This window comes from Labeo rohita, chromosome 13 (genome assembly GCF_022985175.1).
Source record: "Labeo rohita strain BAU-BD-2019 chromosome 13, IGBB_LRoh.1.0, whole genome shotgun sequence".
NCBI lineage: Eukaryota > Metazoa > Chordata > Actinopteri > Cypriniformes > Cyprinidae > Labeo > Labeo rohita.
This window is the reverse complement of record NC_066881.1, coordinates 2153035-2174301: the sequence shown is the minus strand read 5'-3', so window position 1 is coordinate 2174301 and position 21267 is coordinate 2153035. Positions and strand designations below refer to the sequence as shown.

Sequence of the window (21267 nt, the reverse complement as noted above, 5' to 3'; positions counted from 1 at the left end):
AGTCATGGTAATTCAGTGGTAAAAAATGTGGGAACCTTAGTAAGCAATACCTAAAGGGACGAGGATTATCATAGATATCTAAGAGACGTCAATATAGGAAAGAAGGCATGAAGCGTTGCAGAAGAACTCTCACATCTCTCATGAACAGCTTGCAAGCAGTAAATGAAACATCCGACCAAAAAGAAACAGACGCAAAATGGACAGTAAATCTAGATTCATAAATACAATGAGATGATTGGCTGGTGATGGTTGAACGCCACTTGGGGGAGCAAGAGATTGAGGAAGTAAGTCGATTTCTAGGTAGAATTTCCACTGCGAGTGTTGCGAAGCTCCTCACACTGGATGCTATTCACAAGTATTCGGCTGGTGAGTTTCATTCCTCACGGCAAACAGAGTGAATATATCATGGCACATCTCAGCTTGTGACACAGAAAGACAAGTGCTGAATTGAGTCACGGACAATCGGTGGTGTTAATGTAGGCAACATCATCTTAGTATTTACACTTTAAGAGGTACTTCATGTGTCCATGAGTGTGAGACACTCTTGAAAAATATGATCATCCTGAGATTGGAAAGATTTGCTGTTATTGTTTTCTTTCATTCACTGAGCAGCACCACATCCAGACTGTCCGCATTTCAGCCAAAGCTGTGTCAATAATTTGGCCCTTTACTGAAAGGATCTCTTCGCAACATTGCGCCGTAGCACATGGAAGGATGGCACACGCCTGGCTGACCGGGATCACCGGGGTGTCCCCTCTTCCCCTCCTCGCCGTTGTGACCAGCTGGGCCTGGCTTACCTGGTTGACCTGGTTTCCCGACCCCTGGTGGACCCACTGGACCTGAAACAAAATAACGTGTCTGTAAAGTAATGTGACTGTCTATAACAAAAAACTTTATTAACATTATGTAATGTAACCTCAGTGCAAAAATGTTAATAAAAAATGTATATGTTAGTAGTGGTGCTGCATCTGCTCACCTGGTGGACCTGGAAGACCTGGGTCTCCAATTTGTGACCGTCCTTGATTTCCTTTCTCCCCCTGTTCTCCTGGATCACCTTAACATAATCAGAAAACAAACAATCTGAATGAAATCATGTTGCTATGCTGATACAGATTCCACTTCGAAGCTATTCATTCAGTTTCCTTAAGCTACTGTAGGAAAACTAATTGGACAAAAGCCTTATACAGGTGGGATTAGTTTGAGAAAGTTTAGAGTTTAGAAAGATCACGAGTTTCAGAACAAATTACCTTCAGTTTTTTCAGTGATTCACTGGGAAATCTAATCACGTCTGAATGTGAATGCCTGTGCTTAGTGATATTGCATTATCCCAATGTTCATTACAAAATTACACAAATGAAATTATACAGCCAGTTTCTGTAGCCACTACAGACACTTTATATCCTCTGTCTGAAATCAAATGATTTGATTTACAAAAGTCATTTACAAAATATGTGAAAACTTTGTATATGCTAAATGAAGCAGAGCAGCGTGATGCTCCACTCAATATTGCACTCTATCCCAGCGTGCTGTGCTCAAATGCTCATGGCCCAAGCAAATGCTCCACTCGTGTACCACTCATGCTCCAACATGAAATTTCCTCTTCACTATGACTTTCTGTTTATAATGAATTTCTTGAATTAATGTCTCGATTACAGTAGGCCTAATTAACCGGAACGCATACTGCATCTAGTGGACAGTGTGGGGAATGCCTATTAGATGTAGATAGGGGCATATATTATTGAAAATCTGCCCCCTCTGCTGTCCACATTATGGGATAAAGGGCTTGCACACTGCTAATGGGCTGAGCTTCTCTTTGACTTGGCCCTGCAGAGAAGGGAGGAAGGGTGCATGCCAGAATAGGGTATGCTCAGGTTTTGGCTCAAGTTAAGTCACGACAGCTGCTGGTGCATACCTCAGGGATTGGGATTTCAATGTCAGCCATTTAATCACTCGTCCCTTCAGCATGGCGGAGTGGGTATTTCGTTCCTCATAGTATCCACTAGAGGATGAGGATAGAGGATAGTATCCACGAGTTCCCATTTGAAAGGGCACATCTCAGGTTATGCATGTAACCATAGTTCTCTAAGAAGGGGAACGAGACACATCCTGTTGCCTTCCTTCAGGTATTCCTGTGCATGTCTTCTTCAGAAAAGAAGTGGATGACATGTTCTACAAGCACCCTTTTATTCTCACGGTCACACTGGTACTGATGTCATAGGCTGTCGCAGGGCCAATGTCAAATTCATTACTCATAGTATCCACTAGATAATGCAGTGTCTCGTTCCCCTCTTACATGCGGAACCTGGGACATTATGATATTTGTGGCTTTAAAGCAATATTTTATGAAATAATAGGCTATAAATAGATGTGACATGACTTGAATGGATGGTGCTGAATTGCAGAGCTTGTGCAAACAGTTCTAACTGCTATGATCAGATCATTTCTTAACTGCTGTTTTCTCACTGCTGTTATTTTTGTTGCATGTTTATTTTGTTACTGAGAGGAAACTGTGCAGCACATATTTACACATTTATCTAAATGGCACTCTCATCGGTGTGGATGTTGGGATGTTCGTTAACAGTATAACACTGCAAAGGTTTCTCAAACTTCTCTTTATCCATAAGCAAAAAATGAAAAAGAACTTTGCTGTTAATATATCACAGAATGAATATTTGCTAACTCCACACTCCTTTTCAATTTCTTCTCCTTCTTCGTTCTTAACTTTGATATTTACAGTGAATGTAAGTCTTGTATAAGGTTTGCAACTTCATTAAAACAATATTTGAACTCAGAAACCTTAGACCTACTGTGTATCACAAAGAGCATTCTGGATTGAGTGAGTGGCCCTGAACAGACTGAACGAGTGGAACGGAATCTTCAGAAAGGCACTCTCCGCTCCTGAGAACATTTTACTGCTCTACTCCACTCACATGCTCTGGTATATGCAGTTGTATCAATACTAATGGTATAACAATAATATTGACAATAATATTAACAATAATAATATTGACAGTGATGTGTGTAGCATGCCTGTACCTTTCATGCCAGGGACACCAGGCCGCCCAGGTAAACCCCGCTGACCTTGCAGCCCGTTGGAACCAGATAAACCTGGGAATCCTCGAGACCCATGAGGACCTGGTGGCCCTGGAGGCCCTGGGGGTCCCACCCGTGTGTAGCAGTGTTCACAGCTTCTGTGATGATTGTGTTGGCTACTCAATAGAAGAGCAGGAATCTCAGCTGTAACCCAAAAACATAATAAGATACAGGCAGGCCTCTGGCTCAGAAATACATTTTGGGTTAGACATAATTTATAAATCACAACTTAGCAAACTAAATGGTGAGTTTATATGTGTTACATGCCACAGTTGATATTCATCTGCATTTACAGGGTAGACAATTGTTAATTTCAAACCCTTTATATATTTTATATTCAGTACACAGTATAAATGGTTAAACCCCTCTAAGATTCAATAACTTCAGTAATTTCCCTTACATAGAAGACCAGAGATGTTGTGGTTTCTTTAAATATACTAGGTTCCAGCAACTCTAGTTGGCCAAATAAAAACAATAAAGAGTATGTCAATATTAATCAGGAAAATAAGATTTTCTAATTGAAGTGATAAAATGTTGTGTTGCAATACAATTTGTGCACCCTCCAGAAAACAAATAAACTAATTAAAAAGTTTTCTACACAAAATAAATACATTTACCAGTGATTCCTGTAAATGTCATTGCTTGTTGCCAATTAAGTACCGGTGATCTTCTGGGCAGTTATGGTGTTGATACTAAACAACTGCCATACCACTTTAAGATCCAGTTGATAAGTATGCTCTTGATGGTACAGAGGTCAAAATTAAACACTATCTTGGGATAAAGATGAGCTTTCTTAAAGCTCTGCAGGAAATAAAGATGCTGCTGTGCTTGATCAGAGATGTTTGATCTCTGATCAAACTAACCACCGTGGTGTCATTTTCAAACCAAATGATGTTAAGTCCAGACCACACCAAGCCAACAGTCGGCCGTCAGGCAATGTTGGGTGGTATTTAAATGTTGGTCGACTTCAGTTTTTTTTTGTGTGTCTTCTGCATCATTGGTTCTAGCCACCTATTGGTATGGGAGAGTTATGTTCTCAACTCTGGCCACTGAAGTCCAATTGTCTGCAGATTAAGTACAACTCTACCGAAACATACCTGGGGGGTGTTTCATAAAACAAGTTCACCAAATAAGCCAGGCTTATTTCAGTTAGTCTGAATTATTGTCATGTGATTTGGCTCAAAATAAGTTATTTAAGTTAAAACTAACTGAAATAAGCCTGGCTTATTTGGTGAACTTGTTTTATGAAACACCCCCCCTGAACAAGCTAATCAAGGTCTTTGGAATTATTAGAAAGTTACTGGCAGGCAAGTTTGATTACGATTGGAGATAAACTCTGCAGGAAAGTGGACCTCGAAAGGCAGAGTTGGGACTTGTTGTCTGTTATCTGGTCGATCTGGTGTATTTTAGTGCAATTTTTTCCCCTAACGCAGGTGATGCAAGGCAATGCCACAGTTGGCTTTCGTAAACGTTAGTTCTTTGCATGTGATTCTAAGGGTAGAGACACACCAAACCGACGCCAGAGACACAGTCATGAGTGAAAGGAGTGTATAAAGTCACACAGCCTTGTGGCAAACCAGTGTAAATGGTGAGGTTATCCAAATAAACAGACTGGAGTCTGTTAGCTAAAAAGTCTGACATCCAGTTGCATAGTGATGGGCTAATCCCTAACTGGCCAAGCCTGGAGACCAGAACTAAGGGGATCATAATACTGAATGCTGAACTGAATCAACAAACATTCTGACATAAGAGCTGGGACTGTGTCAGAGCAGACTTGAGTGTCATGGAGATAGCGTCCTTGTTGCCCTACTTGTGCAGTAGGCAAACTGGTGAGGGCAGTGGGAAGAATGGCTTTCAGATGTGGTAAGACCAGTCTCTTAAAGCACTTAACAAAGATTGGAATGAGTGCACCTGGGTGAAAGTCATTCAGGGCTGAATAAGGACAAGTTCCTGAGCCAGGTACAGATTGAAAATATCCATGAAGTCCCCGGCCAGTTGACCTGCACAGACTCTGAGCACACACCCAGGTATTCCACCCGATCCAGCTTTTTTCCTTAAGCTAGGCTAAAAGTATTATTAACCTCAGTGGAAAAGAATGAGAGGTGCAGTTGACCAGGTAGAGGATCTGCTTTAGATGTTATCTTCTTGTTACCCTGGTCAAAGCAAGCATTAAAGTGGTTAAGCGTGTCAAGAAGGGAGGCAAAGCTGGATAGGGGCAAAGAACTGTGTGTCTGCAATAGTCTGAATATTAAGTAATACACAGCATTTCATGTGCAGCAAACACTCTCCAGTTTGTGTGTTGGTATAGGTGCTAAAGAACAGAATCACCACCCTCTGATCAGATCCTGATGGTTCTCATTGATTTTGGTCTATGCTTTATGAGTAGGAGCAAAGACTGTCCCAGGTGGGGAGGGGGGTGACCCTATAGGCATCAGCAATATCAGTACAGACGTGGTTCAAAATTTTATGTTCTCTTGTTGAGCATGAGACATTATGATAGAATCTAGGAAGCATACTATATAGGATGCAATAATTGCAACTAGCGACAATAAAAGCCCAGTCTGGATATGATGCCTGCAGCATACTAATAGTAGCACTGCTACACATTAATGCATGTAAAAGTATAGGTAAAAGGTTCTGCACTTAATAAACAGGTATTCCAAATCCAAAGAGCAGTGAAGTTAGAGTCAGAGCACCATGATTTATTCACATACATGCATATACCACCTCCCCTGCTTTAGCCTGTTGCTGCTGCAGTTCTGTCAGACCTGAAAACCATGCGCTCATTCAGTTGTATCACGCTGTTTGGAGTGTCACTGTTCATCACTGTTTTCATAAACTTTTCAGTGCGCGAGCCTTTCCCTATGTGAAGATCCAAGTGTTCAGTTCATCGAGCTAGTAGCAAAAGTAGTATAGAAATTCAAAAAGAATGGAATTTTGACGTTTGTGCACTCATTTTCTTGGCAAGAACAATGAGAGCAGAAAAATACCATACAAGTGTCCTTGAGCTTGGAAAAGCTATGAGAGGAGTGACTGTTTCATGACATCAAGTCAATCATTTCCTCATTTCCAACATTGTTAGGCACTTTCTCCCAGTATGACAATGACGATATACACTGACCAAAATTATAAATGCAACACTTTTGCTTTGCCCCCATTTTTCATGAGCTGAACTCAAAGATCTAAGACTTTTTCTATGTACACAAAAGGCCTATTTCTCTCAAATACTGTTCACAAATCTGTCTAAATCTGTGTTAGTAAGCACTTCTCCTTTGCGAGATAATCCATCCACCTCACAGGTGTGGCATATCAAGATGCTCATTAGACAGCATGATTAATGCACAGGTGTGCCTTAGCCACTCTAAAATGTGCAGTTTTACTGTAATGGGGGGGTCCAAAAACCAGTCAGTATCTGGTGTGACCACCATTGGCCTCGCATAGTGCAGCACATCTCCTTCACATAAAGTTGATCAGGTTGTTGATTGTGGCCTGTGGAATGTTAGTCCACTCCTCTTCAATGGCTGTGTGAAGTTGGCAGGAACTGGAACATGCTGTCATATATGCCGATCTAGAGCATCCCAAACATGCTCAATGGGTGAAATGTCTGGTGAGTATGCTGGCCATGCAAGAACTGGGATGTTTTCAGCTTCCAGGAATTGTGTACAGATCCTTGCAACGTGGGGCCGTGCATTATCATGTTGCAACATGAGGTGATGGTCGTGGATGAATGGTACAACAATGGGCCTCAGGATCTCGTCACAATATATCTGTGCATTCAAAATGCCATCAATAAAATGCACCTGTGTTCGTTGTCCATAACATATGCCTGCCCAAACCATAAGCCCACCGCCACCATGGGCCACTCGATCCACAACGTTGACATCAGCAAACCACTCACCCACACGACGCCATACACGCTGTCTGCCATCTGCCCTGTACAGTGAAAACCGAGATTCATCTGTCATGAGAACACCTCTCAAAGGGCCAGACGCCATCGAATGTGAACATTTGCCCACTCTAATCGGTTACGACGACGAACTGTAGTCAGGTCGAGACCCCGATGAGGACGACGAGCATGCAGATGAGCTTCCCTGAGACGGTTTCTGACAGTTTGTGCAGAAATTCTTTGGTTATGCAAACCGATTGTTGCAGCAGCTGTCTGGATGGCTGGTCTCAGACAATCTTGGAGGTGAAGATGCTGGATGTGGAGGTCCTGGGCTGCTGTGGTTACACGTGGTGTGTGGTTGTGAGGCCGGTTGGATGTACTGCCAAATTCTCTGAAACGCCTTTAGAGGCGGCTTATGGTAGAGAAATCATGCTGTGCATTAATCATGCTGTCTAATCAGCATCTTGATATGCCACACCTGTGAGGTGGATGGATTATCTCGGCAAAGGAGGAGTGCTCACTAACAGATTTAGACAGATTTGTGAACAATATTTCAGAGAAATATGCCTTTTGTGTACGTAAAAAATTCTTAGAGTTCAGCTCATGAAAAACGGGGGCAAAAACATTTGTTTTTGAATATTTGTTTGCTATTTTAATTGGTTCATTTAAAAGTAGACATTTGACTCTCTATAGATATATTTTTCATGTCTGTAAGGCAAGTACACACAGAGTTTCAAAGTGACGCGTTCAAGTTCACCAGTTCTTTATATTCAGTTACATTTATATTAAGTTCAAGTTCTTTATATTCAGAGGGGGTGTGCTCATTTATGCTGTGTAATGTATGCATGTATATGTTTATGAGTGTGTTTGTGTACAGTATGTTGTTATATATTAGGACTTTCAATTCAAAATGTTACATTTATGTGAACAAAAATTAAGATAATTCATTAAAAAAAGCTTCATTTTTTTTTCTTTTTTTGTTTGTGTGTGTGTCGGGGGGGATTGTATATCTATTTATATAAATTATTAAAAACGGTGTAGTGTACTGGGAGATCATTTTAGGTACTCACATCGAAGAACATCTCTGCAGATCTGCTGAATATGTTGTTCAGACAGTTCTCTGCCCTGTAAAAATGCATGTCATCATTGTAACAAGAGTGTCTATTTAATTGTCTATGCAGTTAAATTATCCTCCATTGACTACATTATCTTATTGGAGAAGAAGGCTACAGTACAACACAGTGCTAAACAATATAGTTATTTGGAAACACAATACTTACAGGTTGTCCTTCAGGTCCAGGTGGTCCCGGGGGCCCTAATTCTCCGCTCAGTCCTCTGGGCCCCGAGGGTCCTGTCTGTCCTCGCTGTCCAGGGAGCCCCTGATGGCCGATCTGACCCCTCTGACCGGGCTCTCCTGCTGTCCCTTTCTGACTTGCACACAAACACAACTCAACACACTCGCAGTACAGCTGGTGGTGAATGTACTCTAGATCAGAGATTCACCCACCTCTCCTTTCTGCCCAGCTGTCCCAGGTAAACCCTGTTTATGAAGAAAGAAGTCACATGTAAGAACTGTACTACAAAACAGCTTCATAAAAATAAATTAAAACAACAATACTTCTTACAAGGCAAAATGCTATGCAATGCTAATTACTATTACTAATAATGCTGTTTAGAACTGCCAGGAAAAACCTTCGCCACCCTGGTCCTGGAGAGCCTCAGCACTGCAGAGTTTTGCTTTAACCCTAATCAAACACACCTGAACAAGCTAATCAAGGTCTGAAGGCTTACTAAGAAGCTACAAGCAGGTGAGTTTTATTAGGGTTGGAGCTGAACTCTGCAGGGCTGCGGCTCTCCAGGACTGGAGTTCACCACCCCTGCATTAGACAGGGATACAAAGAAAAGATTTTAAATATATTTGTTTATTAATAGTTCACTCCATATGAAAGAGTACATTTTAAATTGACTGTTATTCAGTGATACTAATAGAAAACAAAATCATCTAAACGCAACAGTTTTTGTAGTATATCTACAATAAGTTTATAGTACATATTTTTTTTCCTGTCACTGTAGTTCCCTATACCTGAGTAAAATATTGAGCAAAACATTGAGCCACTGAGTAAATAATGCTTACATGTAATACACCTAACTAAGTGTGGCTTGAGTCTCCAAATATGTGGGACCTCTGTACTGTAGTTTATTTCTCACCCAAAACCTACTGTAACTGTTTTAATAAAACAGTTTCGCTACTTTATATATACATTTTTCTTGTGTACATTTATTATGTCTTTTTTACCTTGCCTTGCACTTTTGGTTGTAAAGCACTGTTATTATCAAAAAGAACTACACCACCTTGTGGTTGATTCTGTAATTTCAGATGCAGAAATGAATGCTACTCCTTACTATTTGTATTTATTAGATTTTTCTATTTTTTTGATGTGCAAAATCAAATGTACTGTAGGTTTTATTAATAAGACACACATACATATAAATGTAACTTACATGAACACCAGGTCGCCCAGAATCTCCCTTTTCACCTTTCATCCCCTGTTTAATTGCATGAAAATGTTTTAGTAAAACATACATATAAATACATAGACCTGTTTGGCTCTGGGAACATCTTAGGTGCATGAACATATAAGCATGTTCAATAAAATAGTAGGTAACATAGGCTACTTCTTAAGTACTTTTAGGTACCTGAAATTTTGGAAAATGAATTTTACAGAATTAGTCTGTTTTAGGTTGTTTTAATAAAAAATGTTAATCTTTCTTATCAAATATGTCAGACAATTATATTATGATTATACATTTGCTTTATTTTTCCTAAATTCTGTGTTTTCCATTCTTCTGGAATCTGTTTGTGTTCATTAAATTTATTAATCGAACAAGATTATTTATTAAAATTTCAACCATGTTAGAGCCCTCAGAAATTCTAAGTTTTCTGTTTTAATTTTATAATTTTAACACAAATTTATTATCAAAAAGGGTGGTAATCAAATGAATGCATAAAAAAAATAATAATAATAATCTTTGCATATTCATAGCAGTTATTTGGCAGCTTAATAATGACAAACACTAATTCATATTGTGATTCAATTAAGTATACAGCCATATGTCTGATTTATTCTTTTCAATTTTGCCAAATTCCATGACATTACACATTATTTTTATGACTGGATTGCCTTTTCCACATGGTGATAATCATAGGGCTCTACTACAGAGACACAAAGGCAAGGCTCCCAGAAGCAATATCTTAGACATAACATGTCATTCTAAGCATAATATAATTAAATCTGACAAAAGTTTACATTAATGCATTTTTACAACGTACAAAGTAGAACTCACAAAATGGCCACATTTTCCATGGGAATACAAGCCAAAAGACATTTGCCAACACTTACTATGATCACATATAATAAAGAATGTAAGATGGTTTTCCATCTATTTATTCCTTCTTAAGAAGAAGAGAGCGCTTTTCCGTTAGTTAACAGAGAAGGTTCTTTCAGTCTAATAAGTTTGAGTTAAGAGGAAAAAAAACTCTCCTAAATGCCTTATTCCTATACATTTCCACCAAAATCCTTATTCTTAGTTATAACAATATTTTTTGTTTAAACCACAACAACATTTTTTAATTTGACAGTCCAGCAACATACAGTATAAACACCAAGTTAATTACTGCAGTAAATGGTTAACTTACCTCTACTCCTCTTTCACCAGCGTCTCCTCTTTGACCCTGCAAAACATTTCACAGTAGGGAAAAAAAGCTTTATTATAATACAAAAATTACAGTAGCAACAGAAATTCTGTGAACCCTTTCTGCATAAATTTGACCTACTTTATGATCAAATCTTCATCAAGTGCCTATAACTAGATAAAGAGAGACCAAATATACAAACAATGCACAAATCTGTTTATTAAACCTGGACCTTAAAGTCTGGTCCTCACCTCATCGAGTTTCTATCAAAAGACATTCCAGGTCCTTGTCATTTCTAGGCTGGTGTACTGCAGTGCTCTTCTGGCTGGACTTCCTCATGCGCAGTCAAACCTCTACAAATGATTCATAATGCAGCAGCGCATCTGGTCTTCAACGAGCCCAAAAGGGCCTCCTCTCTTGATCTCCCTGCAGTAGCTACCAGTTGCCCTTCTAACTCCATTCACTCTTACGAATCTACGTTTCCCTCCAGAAGCCTGAGGTCAGTAAGTGAGCAACACCTAGTAGTACCATCACAGAGAGGCACTAAATTACTTTCCAGAACATTTCCTTTCACTGGTCGTTGCTGTTGGAATGATCTTCCTAATCCCATCCCTGACAATATTCATAGCTGAAACCCATCTCTACTGTCAGCACTTAACTGCATCCCACTGGAAAAACATTCATCTATCCTTTCACGATTTCTTAATCCCACCCTGTTCTAGCCTGCACTGTTCTGAACGATGTCTGGAACTTTGTATTACTATCACGTAACTTTGTATTACTATCACGTCTCATGTTACTGCCTCCTTAAGATGATCACTTGCTGTATTTTTCATAAGTAAGTCGCTATAGATACAAAATAAAGAGTCTGCAAAATAAATGAATGTACATGTAAAATGACTGTATTTTCACCAGTGTTGGGGGTAACGCATTACAAGTAACCCGAGTTACGTAATAATATTACTTTTTTCAAGTAGCTAGTAAAGTAACGCATTACATTTGAATTTCTAAGAAAATATCTGAGTTACTTTTTCAAATAAGTAATGCCAGTTACTTTTTTCCCCATTTATTGATTGACAAGTCTCCTTTTGGGAAACTGGGAGTAAACATGATGTTACTGTACTCTAGACTAAATGTGAACATGCATTCATTCATCTCACTCACAAAAAACAGATCCTTTATCCTCAAAATGAATAAAAACAGTGAAATGCAAACTCAGAATATGATGCAACCCTGCAATAATTAAATCTGTTAAATAATACAAATATCCTTTATGTATTTAATCCCACTTTATTAACCAGTGTCTTTGCTGCTGACCTTTGATGATGCGATTCAACCATACTAATAAGCAAAAATTACTTTAGATAAACTAATATTTGTGCTTCATTTTTTTTTTATAGCTGAAGAGTGATCTCCTGCATAAATGTACTTTCTTTCAGTCTGAGGTGAGTTCATTTCACTTTTGGTGTAAAAGGGCTTTTACATTAGAATTGTTTTATATTAAAAAATCAAAGAAGCAAGCCCTGCCCAGATTTAAAAAGTAACGCAAAAGTAACAAAAAGTAACATAATGCATTAACGTAACTAGTTACTTTTTCAGGGAGTAATGCAAAATTGTAATGCATTACTTTTGAAAGTAACTTTCCCCAACACTGATTTTCACTAGTGGTTTCAAACTGTACATATGATTTGTGTATATCTTCTAACTTGCGTCATAAATCACTGAATCAAATTGAAACTTGAAAACCCTCAAAGATAAAATGAGTTCCTATGAAGTCTATCACGTGTACAGTACCATGTGCTGGGCATTTACAGCTAATGTTTTACCATCTTTGAGATTATTATCAAAACTCCATATGGTAATTTTGAGTGACAGATTCATAACAAAATTGCCACTTCTAACAAACCAATAGTAATTAAGATTTAGCTCTAAATTTAAAAACAGCTGTTTATAATTAGCTTAGTTTCACTGAAAGCAGCCAATGCTTCTAAACCACAAGCAACATTTTCATAAATGCATTTTTTGTTTGCCATAGCAGAAATCATCATTACCTTGCTAAAGTTAATAGAGCTGCACTTGGAAAATGTGCTCACCATAACGTGGACTTTCACCTCCAAGACTGACCAAAAATGCAATGTCAGAGTTTTCTTTCTCATTCAATAAGAAGAAATAAATGTAATTTGGATAAGGCAACAAAATCATTTTCAGAAAGTTTAATCAATGTACGAGACATCCAAACCCTGGATATAACATGACGTGGAATCTTTGTGGAGTCGTGATTAATGACTTACCTTCTGTCCCAGTGATCCTGGCATTCCTGGATGTCCTGGCTGGCCAGCTGCCCCAGGTTCTCCAGGCTTACCCTTGATCATAAAAGAAAATAAAGTTAATATAAAGCATAATTCTTGCAGTCCATCATGTAGGTTTCCTCTTCTTTCAACCATCTGGCGTTTAATATTTAAATTTTTTTAGGATTTTACCTCTAGCCCTGGAGGTCCTTGTTGACCGGGCTCTCCACTGTCCCCTTTAGTACCCTAATAATGGAAGTTTGAGTATCCAAGTTAGCAAGCAAATAAGACATATTAAAGCCTTTAGCTTATGTCACAGACATGGATTTGCTATCTGGTAATGATAGAGAGAAAGACTTTTTTTTCATTCTAGACAGTATTTATTGGACAAAATACAATGTGAGTATAAGGTTTTTTTGTTTTGTTTTGTTTTGTTTTGTTTTTTGTGAAACCTGAAATGTTAACTGCAAAAAGTTAATTTTGACAACTGAACTATTGAGCTGAATAATGACAGCATGAATACTATCTTTTTACAGCTGCACTTATTATTACAGCTGTTTCTGTTGTATGAAGTCCTAAAAAAAAAGCTGACTTGACAATTTTTAAGAGTCAACATCTAATGCTTGCAAAAAATTAAAAACAACATTATTAATAATATAATTAAAACACACACACACACACATATATATATACATGTTACCGTAATTAAAAAATAATAATAATAATAATAATAATAATAATAAAGAAATAATGGTTTTGATCACTGAAAGAGTTCAAAGGTTAACTTTCTGTGGTCTATGATCTTAATATTTAACAGGCAAAACATTTCAGCAGGACTTATTAGTTCACTATAAAATATTTTTTCTTACACATTTTCAAACCATACTCAAGGATCTCATATGCTCATGCATTTGTGGGATAAGCAATTCCAACTGCAGATGGCGATATAATCTGTGAACCAAGTTAATTCTTTGATCACTGCACTCTAAAATTATGAGTCAAATCAATTTCACTGACAAGAGACGAGAGACATTCAAAGTGACTCTTGGTATTGATGCATAAAACAGTCTGACTGGCTCTGAGTCCATGGAAACTGAACAAATATTCAAACTGTAAACAGTTTTCTCTTGCTTTTTTAAACATATTTCATGAATTAATTCTTAAATTCAAAGGTCTTGCTTCTTTTATTTAGACTTCACTGGTGTTCTAGTTTGATAGTTCGAGTTTTAGTGGGGTTGACAAGTTCTCGGCAGGTAAGGCTGAGAGACCCTCTAAAACCAGAAAACCATCATGATCTGATTTACATGCTTCATTTATATTTAAGCAGGGAAATGTTCTAAAAAACATATAAACTATATGTATTTTTTCAAATTTTAGATTAGAAAAAGATTTCTTTTACTCAGCAAGGATGCATTCATTTGATGAAAAGTTAAAAACGATTTCTATTTCAAATAAATGCTGTTCCTTTCAACTTTCTATTAAAGAATCACGGTTTCCACAAAAAGCAGTAATTCAGCATATTAGAACGATTTCTGAAGGATCATGCGACACTCAAGACTGGAGTAACTGCTGCTGAAAAATCTACTTTCGTTATCACAATAAGAGAGAAGAGTTATTTAATACTGTAATAATATTGCATAATATTGTTGTACTATAAAATAAACGCAGCTTTAATACGCATGCGAAACTTCTTTAAAAAAGCATTGAAAAATGACTGACCCCAAACTGAGTTAAAGGTTGACAGTTAAATCTCCCTTTGGAAGTCACTGAGAACATGAAGTTTTCAGAATATTTAGGACACAACGTAAGAGTGCACATATTTCTTCCCTCTGCTGTCATTGTTTTATGAAAAATGTACATTTTGTCTCATAAAGTGGTCAATGAGTCATAAAGAAGAGCGTTGTTGGCTAGCATTCTGTAGTTTGACGGTAACTGCATGAGAGATTTGAAATCTGGATATACTCTGTTGTCTCTTTCCTTGGACACAATCTAAAAAACGTTTTAAAGCGGAACAAGTTTGAAGGCTCGTAACCGTTTTTAAGCTATGGCTTTTGTTCTGCACAATTACATATCACATGTAGCAATCCACATGCATGTCTACACAGATGATGAAAGGCGACTGAGAAAAACCGTGCAGACAGAACAAAGGGATTTCGCCATCTGTCCAGCAATTGCTTTGAAATCACTATAATAATGTAATAGAGACTCCAACTCAGTAATCAATACCTATAATGTTTTCCACATGAATTCAACATTATAAAGGACATCTTGCATTTTTCTTGCAAAGCAAAAAACAGGAATTGCGACCTTAGGGCCAGGTTGTCCACTTGAACCAGGCATTCCAGGCAATCCCATCTCGCCCTGTAGAAAGACAGACACAGTCAAACAGATGTTCTGAACTTCAAAATGCAATCAACGTTTGTCATATTTTGTGTGAGATTCATTCACGTTTGCAAAAAAAAAAAGTTTGTCTTTGTAATGTTTCATTAAAAAATTAAGCTGTTCTGCTGAGTCCTTTTTATTTTTCAGCTGACGTCACAAAGGCCCTCACAACGTGACTCTTCTAAGCACTTGGTTTCGTTCTGGTACAGAGCAACTACGTTTCAAGAATCAATTGCTGATGGATAAAATCCCGCCATGCACTCTTAGAAAAATCTGCCAAAATTCACAGCATGTCACTGGGACCGTACCCTCAAAGGAGCACCTATGTACTTTTTATTTTACCCCTAAAGGGTTTATAATAGTACCAGAAGAGTACATATTACTATAATGTTGTTTTTTTATCCTCCGGAAATACATACACTAGTACAATGGGTTGTGAATTCTGCTTCATGTTGACTTTAAATTGCATAAACCATCACCAACACATCAAATTAAACAAGGCTTTAGTCAGGTCAATCCCGAACACTGTTTTTTTCCATAAAGGCTTGATCCAAATGATTTCAAAACCCCTCGACTCACAGGTCTCTGTTTCACATTCAGCTCCAAACTAGAGCATTGTGCCATCAATGTGAGTCTCACTAGCAGCAACTGTTTACCACTGTAGCTAGGTAACGACTTGGGAGAAGTAGCTGCCAAAAGAATTTTACTGCTTTTTTGGTCCTTTTGTCCAGTTGCTACTAAAACATACACATTTAGTTTGTTTATGGTTTCATTCAGCATCTTGGCTGGTTTTCACTGAGCTTCATTATGCATTATGCAATCACCTTGTAAATGTTATACACAACTGATCATTGGGGACTGAACCAATAGCTTGCAAGCACATTAACTTTGAGCATGCAAGATCACCTTGTAATCAACATATGATGACATACTCTAATAAATCACAAATTACAGGTAAATCCAAAATGTCAAATACAGTCCATTCTCCTGTAACACAGTAAACTGTGCAACTTAGTTGTCTGTATTACGTGTATTGAGTCAAGAGGTCAATATGTGACATTTACATTTTCTATTGCTAAAACATGTTTTCACCATACTGTATGAATTTACAGGACAGATTTCAGCAAGAAACAAAACGTTTTCACATGTGCTCTCTCTTATGTTTGCATGCCTATGAATGGGAGTGATTTGAACACCAGTGGAGTTCAGTGTCACCACAGGAGCAGCCATTGTTTTCCAACGGCACATGAGGAGAAACTGGGGGTTAGGTGCCTTGCTCAAGGGTACCCCACTTTTGTGTCATGATTTTTCAAGGGCTTACTGTATTTTTAGATTTACTTACGAGGTCTCCAGGTGTACCTTTGGCTCCTTTTGGTCCAGGCAAGCCGGCTTCACCCTTTAAAAGAACCAATAAATGTCCATTTTCAATATATTTAGGGTAGTTGAAGTTACGATAGTAGTGAGACTTGTAGACTACAAAATGCATACAGCTCGCTAAATTGTGTAAAAGAGCATGAGGCAGAACCTCTAAACAACAAAAAATGAGAAACAAATTGTCCACATAATGAAGAAAAAAAAAAGAAAGAAAATATCACCTTCATTCCCCTCTGACCATCATTTCCAGGTATACCAGGTATGCCCTGAATAAAAAAAATAAAAAAAACTTTCTCAATTCCTGTTTAAGAATGAGCACATTCAAGAAATGCCAAAAAACGTCATTAATGACTTTAACACTACAGAGCTATTACACAAATGATTACATTTGAAAATCCTGTTTGCAGCAAGGATTTGAGGTACACAGTGAACACAGTGCTGTGTAAGGATATCAGTGGGTTTTCTTGGCCTCTGATGAAGCTAACATGCATGGGAAGTCTGGATTAATCACATATGAAATGCGTCCCTCCTGGCATCTTGAAGCTTTGTCAGCCAGAGAGCGTAATAGTTTTAACAGGATGTTGTTAAATTCAGATACTACGGTAATATAGGGACCAGCTCCACCGGAGATAACAACAGGTCAGAAAACCTACACAATTTGTAGGAGGAAAAAGTTTTAAATCTCAAGGTACTGCAACATTATCTTTTCTGTTAAAATAATTAAAGGGCTAGTATTTAATAGGAACATTGTTGTTCTAAAAAATAGCTGACCTAGCTATGGTGAAAATCAAGTTCTGGTGTTTTTTAATATGCTGAAAGACAAACTGTATGCAAATTCATCAGTCAATACCATTGCTGAGCATTTTCGCCCTTTAAAATGCAGTGTACCAAACACAGTCTGAAAAGCACAGTCTGAAAACACTCAATTTCCTACCCTCACAAACAAGGATGGGGCTTTTCAGATCTGCTCAAAGGTTTCTAAGTGCAATGTGATTATATAGGGAGCTCTCTTTGTGTGCTTTCTTGGCAATAATCCATTCAGAATGTAAATATATTCACTCATGGACTCATTCTCGAAAAACTGCAAGGAATGACATAGCAATAACCATTAATCCAAGTCAGCTATTACTCTTCAGTTAACAAAGTGAATGCAGAGCAGGTCCGAGCTGGGCAACTGAGTGGAGGCGGGGACTAGTTAGCATATTAAAAAATTGGTAAAATTGGTGATTACAGGGGGACTTTAAGGTGAATGAATGTGCAAAAATATTGTAGCATTTGTTGAAGTACTAGGTGATAAGCTTTGGCTTGATAATTGCTAAGGTAAACATTAGGTTATGTTAACCATTAACTCATTAAAATGTGCACATTAACATTGTGCACATTTTATTTTTATTATTAAAATGTAACAGTGTATTAATTGTCTATGTAAATGCCTCATTCATCTATTTTTTTTTTCTTCCAGAGGAGACTGACAAAGAAATTATTGAGTAAAATGATAATGAGTTCATATTGTGTTTTACATGATTCTTGAACATGTAAAAGACATCTTATGACTTTAATGGTTTGTCATAACTGCTTATTAAATCATTATGTACTGCTGTACATTGCACTCAATCTGTTTTATTATTGGTCCTTGCTAAGGCAAGCGCTACTTTAAGGATTTCAAGCAGTGTTTCCCAACCCTGTTTTTGAAGGCACACCAACAATACACATTTTTGAACTCTTCCAAATAAAACACACCTGATTCATCTCATTAGCCTGTTAGTAAAGACTCCAAGAACTGAAATAAATGACTAATATAAGTACAGCTGACCTCCAGGAACAGGGTTAGGAAACACTGATTTAAACAAACCTTTAGCATCACACTCATCACCATTTGTGCTACAGGCATGAAAGATCATGTGCCTTGTTAAGGAGACTCTTCTAATTAATTAATTACAATAGGTGAAAAAAAAAAAACTTTATTATATACTCGTTATTGAGATGCAGATTAGATCTGATCAGAGAAAACACCTGAAGTTGTAAACAGGTCCTGAGAGTGTCAGATAAGGGTGACAAAAAAACCCAAAACAAAAATAAACCAATTAAGGCGCCAAGCACAACAGAGGCTGAATTAGGAGCAATCATGGCAGAGAGTATCAGACCAAATGCAACGAGTAATTAAAGACATTTTAAGGTGACTTTACTCAAACTGGCTAAAAAAACATTGATTTAATCATTAGTAATAATATATAATGGTATATCAATTTTGACCAAAAGGGAGCGCTGTTACCAAATTGATGTGGAGTGTTCAGTGTGAGGTGAGAATGACACACATAAAGTTTGGTGTCAGTATGTCAAAGCTTTGCAGATGCAATTTGGCAACATGCCATCAAATTTGTTAATGCGGTAAAGAAAACCGTTTCGACTATCGACACGAAATCATAAACGTTTTGCTGGCGTGGTCTAAAGATGGTTTGGGCCAAATTTGGTTAAAATTGGACCTATTGTCTAGGAGGCATTGAAAAATGTTTCAACATAAATCAGGAAGTTCAACTGATAATGCAATAATAGCTATCAATGTTCTCTGAATAATCCAAAAAATCTAACAAGACTAGTCACAAGATAAGAGGCAAAACTGTTAGCATTAATGGTTAATGTCTTTATATTAAAGGTTTGTCACATTAAAACAATAGGTGGCACTGTTACCAGATTGATGTGGCGTGGTCAGTATGGAGCAACAATGACACACATAAAGTTTGGTATAAATATGTCAAAGCTTTGCAGACATACAGCCTCAGATACAGTTTGGCATCACACTACTAAATTTGTTGATGAGGTAAATGAAAAGCATCTATCAACTTTAAGTCTTTGTTATTGGACTAGGAGGAGTTTGAAAAAATAGGTTTTCAGCATAACTCAAAATGGCAGACAGAAAAGTCAGCCAATTATGCCACAATTGGTATTTATTTCTTGGCATGATTCAAGAAATTTATGAATAGGCACAACCAAAATTTATTAGCATTTTATGAAATTTCATAATAATTTCTGACCACAAGGTGGCATTGCCACAAAACTTTTTGAGTACCTTCCGGGCATAGTGCCCAACACACATGCCAAGTTTCGTAATAATACACTAATACATTCATAAAATATAGCCTTTTAATTTTTGTCAATTAAAAAAAAATAAATAAATAAAAATGGCTGAGGCCCAAAATGCCTGATATGGGAACATTGGGTGTCAGTGCTGTTCTGTAAAGAGACCAGTCTTGTGATCTTTGGCCAAAGTAGTTGTAAGCAAAAATATTTTCATATCTCCTGACTACTAGATGGCACTGTTTTGAAACTGTGCAGAAACACTCAAATCATGGTTGACATAACACACACTGAGTTTGGTCTACATACACTAAAGCATTGCAGAGATACGGCCTCATGTCCAATTTCATTCAAGCGTTATTCAGAAACAGTTTGTCTAATCAATTTGGTTTTGATGTTTTTTGTTTGTTTTCCTGAAGATGATAAGGTTTGAATATTATGAAGGAAAATGAGATGCATTCAAATCGTCTTGAACCAGAATAAGAGGAAAAAATAATTTTGTTTCTAGCCCTTACGGTTCAAAGGTTATTAGTGCAAATTTGGACAAGTGTTGGCACTAAAGGGTTTGAGTTAGAGACTCCAAATTGGTTGTGGTTACTGTTGAGACTGTCCTCTATCTGTGTGCCCATTTTTATTACTTTTTACCATACAGTACTAGGGGCTGCAATAGACTTTCACTGCAAAGAAGAAGAAGAAGAAGAAGACTATACAATAGGTATACAATAAGTCAGTGGTTTCAATAAGTCATCCTGGTCCTGGGGACCCTCGGCTCTGCACATTTTGTATGTCTGTATGTATCTGACACTCAGTTTAGTTCATGGATCTCTCTCCTGATGAGCTGATGATCTGAATCACGTGTGTTAAACAGGGAAATATACATACAAAATGTTCTGAGCGGGGGGTCCCCAGGACAAGGATTAAGAACCACTGCAATAGATGCCTACACACAGTGTTGGGCAAGCTACTTGGAAAATGTAGTGAGCTAAGCTAACAGTTACTCTTCATTAAATGAAGCTTAACTACACTAAAGCTACAGCCTTGGGTAATGTAGCAAGCTAAGCTACAGCAACATGGCAAAAGTAGTTTACTACATCTAAGCTATTTTTTACATTTTCATTTTTCTATTGAACCAACATCATACCAAGTCAATGCTCTCTCAGTGATCAATTAAATTGTCAGTCATACAGGCATAAAAGTCCAGTTTAATTGTTTATTCAACCACTCTTCCAAACCAATTTGGCAACAAAATCAGTATAATGTACAGGGCTGGGTTTATCTCATATTTTGGGGGGTTAGGGGGGGTTGAATTCTTTCTTGAAAAACATTTTTTTTAAAACAATGGCACCTATTTCAGAATGTTGAATGAATAAAACAGGGAAAACATGAAATTTTTAAATAAAATAATTTATACATATAATTGAATAACATAGTCTATATATGAATGGGTGTTTGTCAACTGATTGCATGCCATCAAA

At 37.5% G+C, this 21267-nt stretch overlaps 1 protein-coding gene across 3 annotated transcripts in view; it reads right to left on the bottom strand.

The window, feature by feature from the left end:
- Nucleotides 1-57: 57 nt before the first annotated feature.
- The window catches only part of col21a1 (collagen, type XXI, alpha 1), a 74077-nt gene continuing 52867 nt past the window's right edge, over nt 58-21267 (bottom strand). For all 3 annotated transcript variants that reach the window (XM_051125962.1, XM_051125961.1, XM_051125963.1), the window contains 13 exons: nt 16939-16983; nt 16686-16739; nt 15269-15322; nt 13154-13207; nt 12965-13036; nt 10677-10712; nt 9482-9526; nt 8487-8519; nt 8260-8406; nt 8050-8104; nt 3037-3237; nt 977-1054; nt 58-839 (listed from right to left, as the gene is read on the bottom strand). In XM_051125962.1, coding sequence (XP_050981919.1) covers nt 652-839; nt 977-1054; nt 3037-3237; nt 8050-8104; nt 8260-8406; nt 8487-8519; nt 9482-9526; nt 10677-10712; nt 12965-13036; nt 13154-13207; nt 15269-15322; nt 16686-16739; nt 16939-16983 — 1062 coding nt within the window. In that variant the 3' untranslated portion in view covers nt 58-651. The remainder of the gene's footprint in view (nt 840-976; nt 1055-3036; nt 3238-8049; nt 8105-8259; nt 8407-8486; nt 8520-9481; nt 9527-10676; nt 10713-12964; nt 13037-13153; nt 13208-15268; nt 15323-16685; nt 16740-16938; nt 16984-21267) is intronic.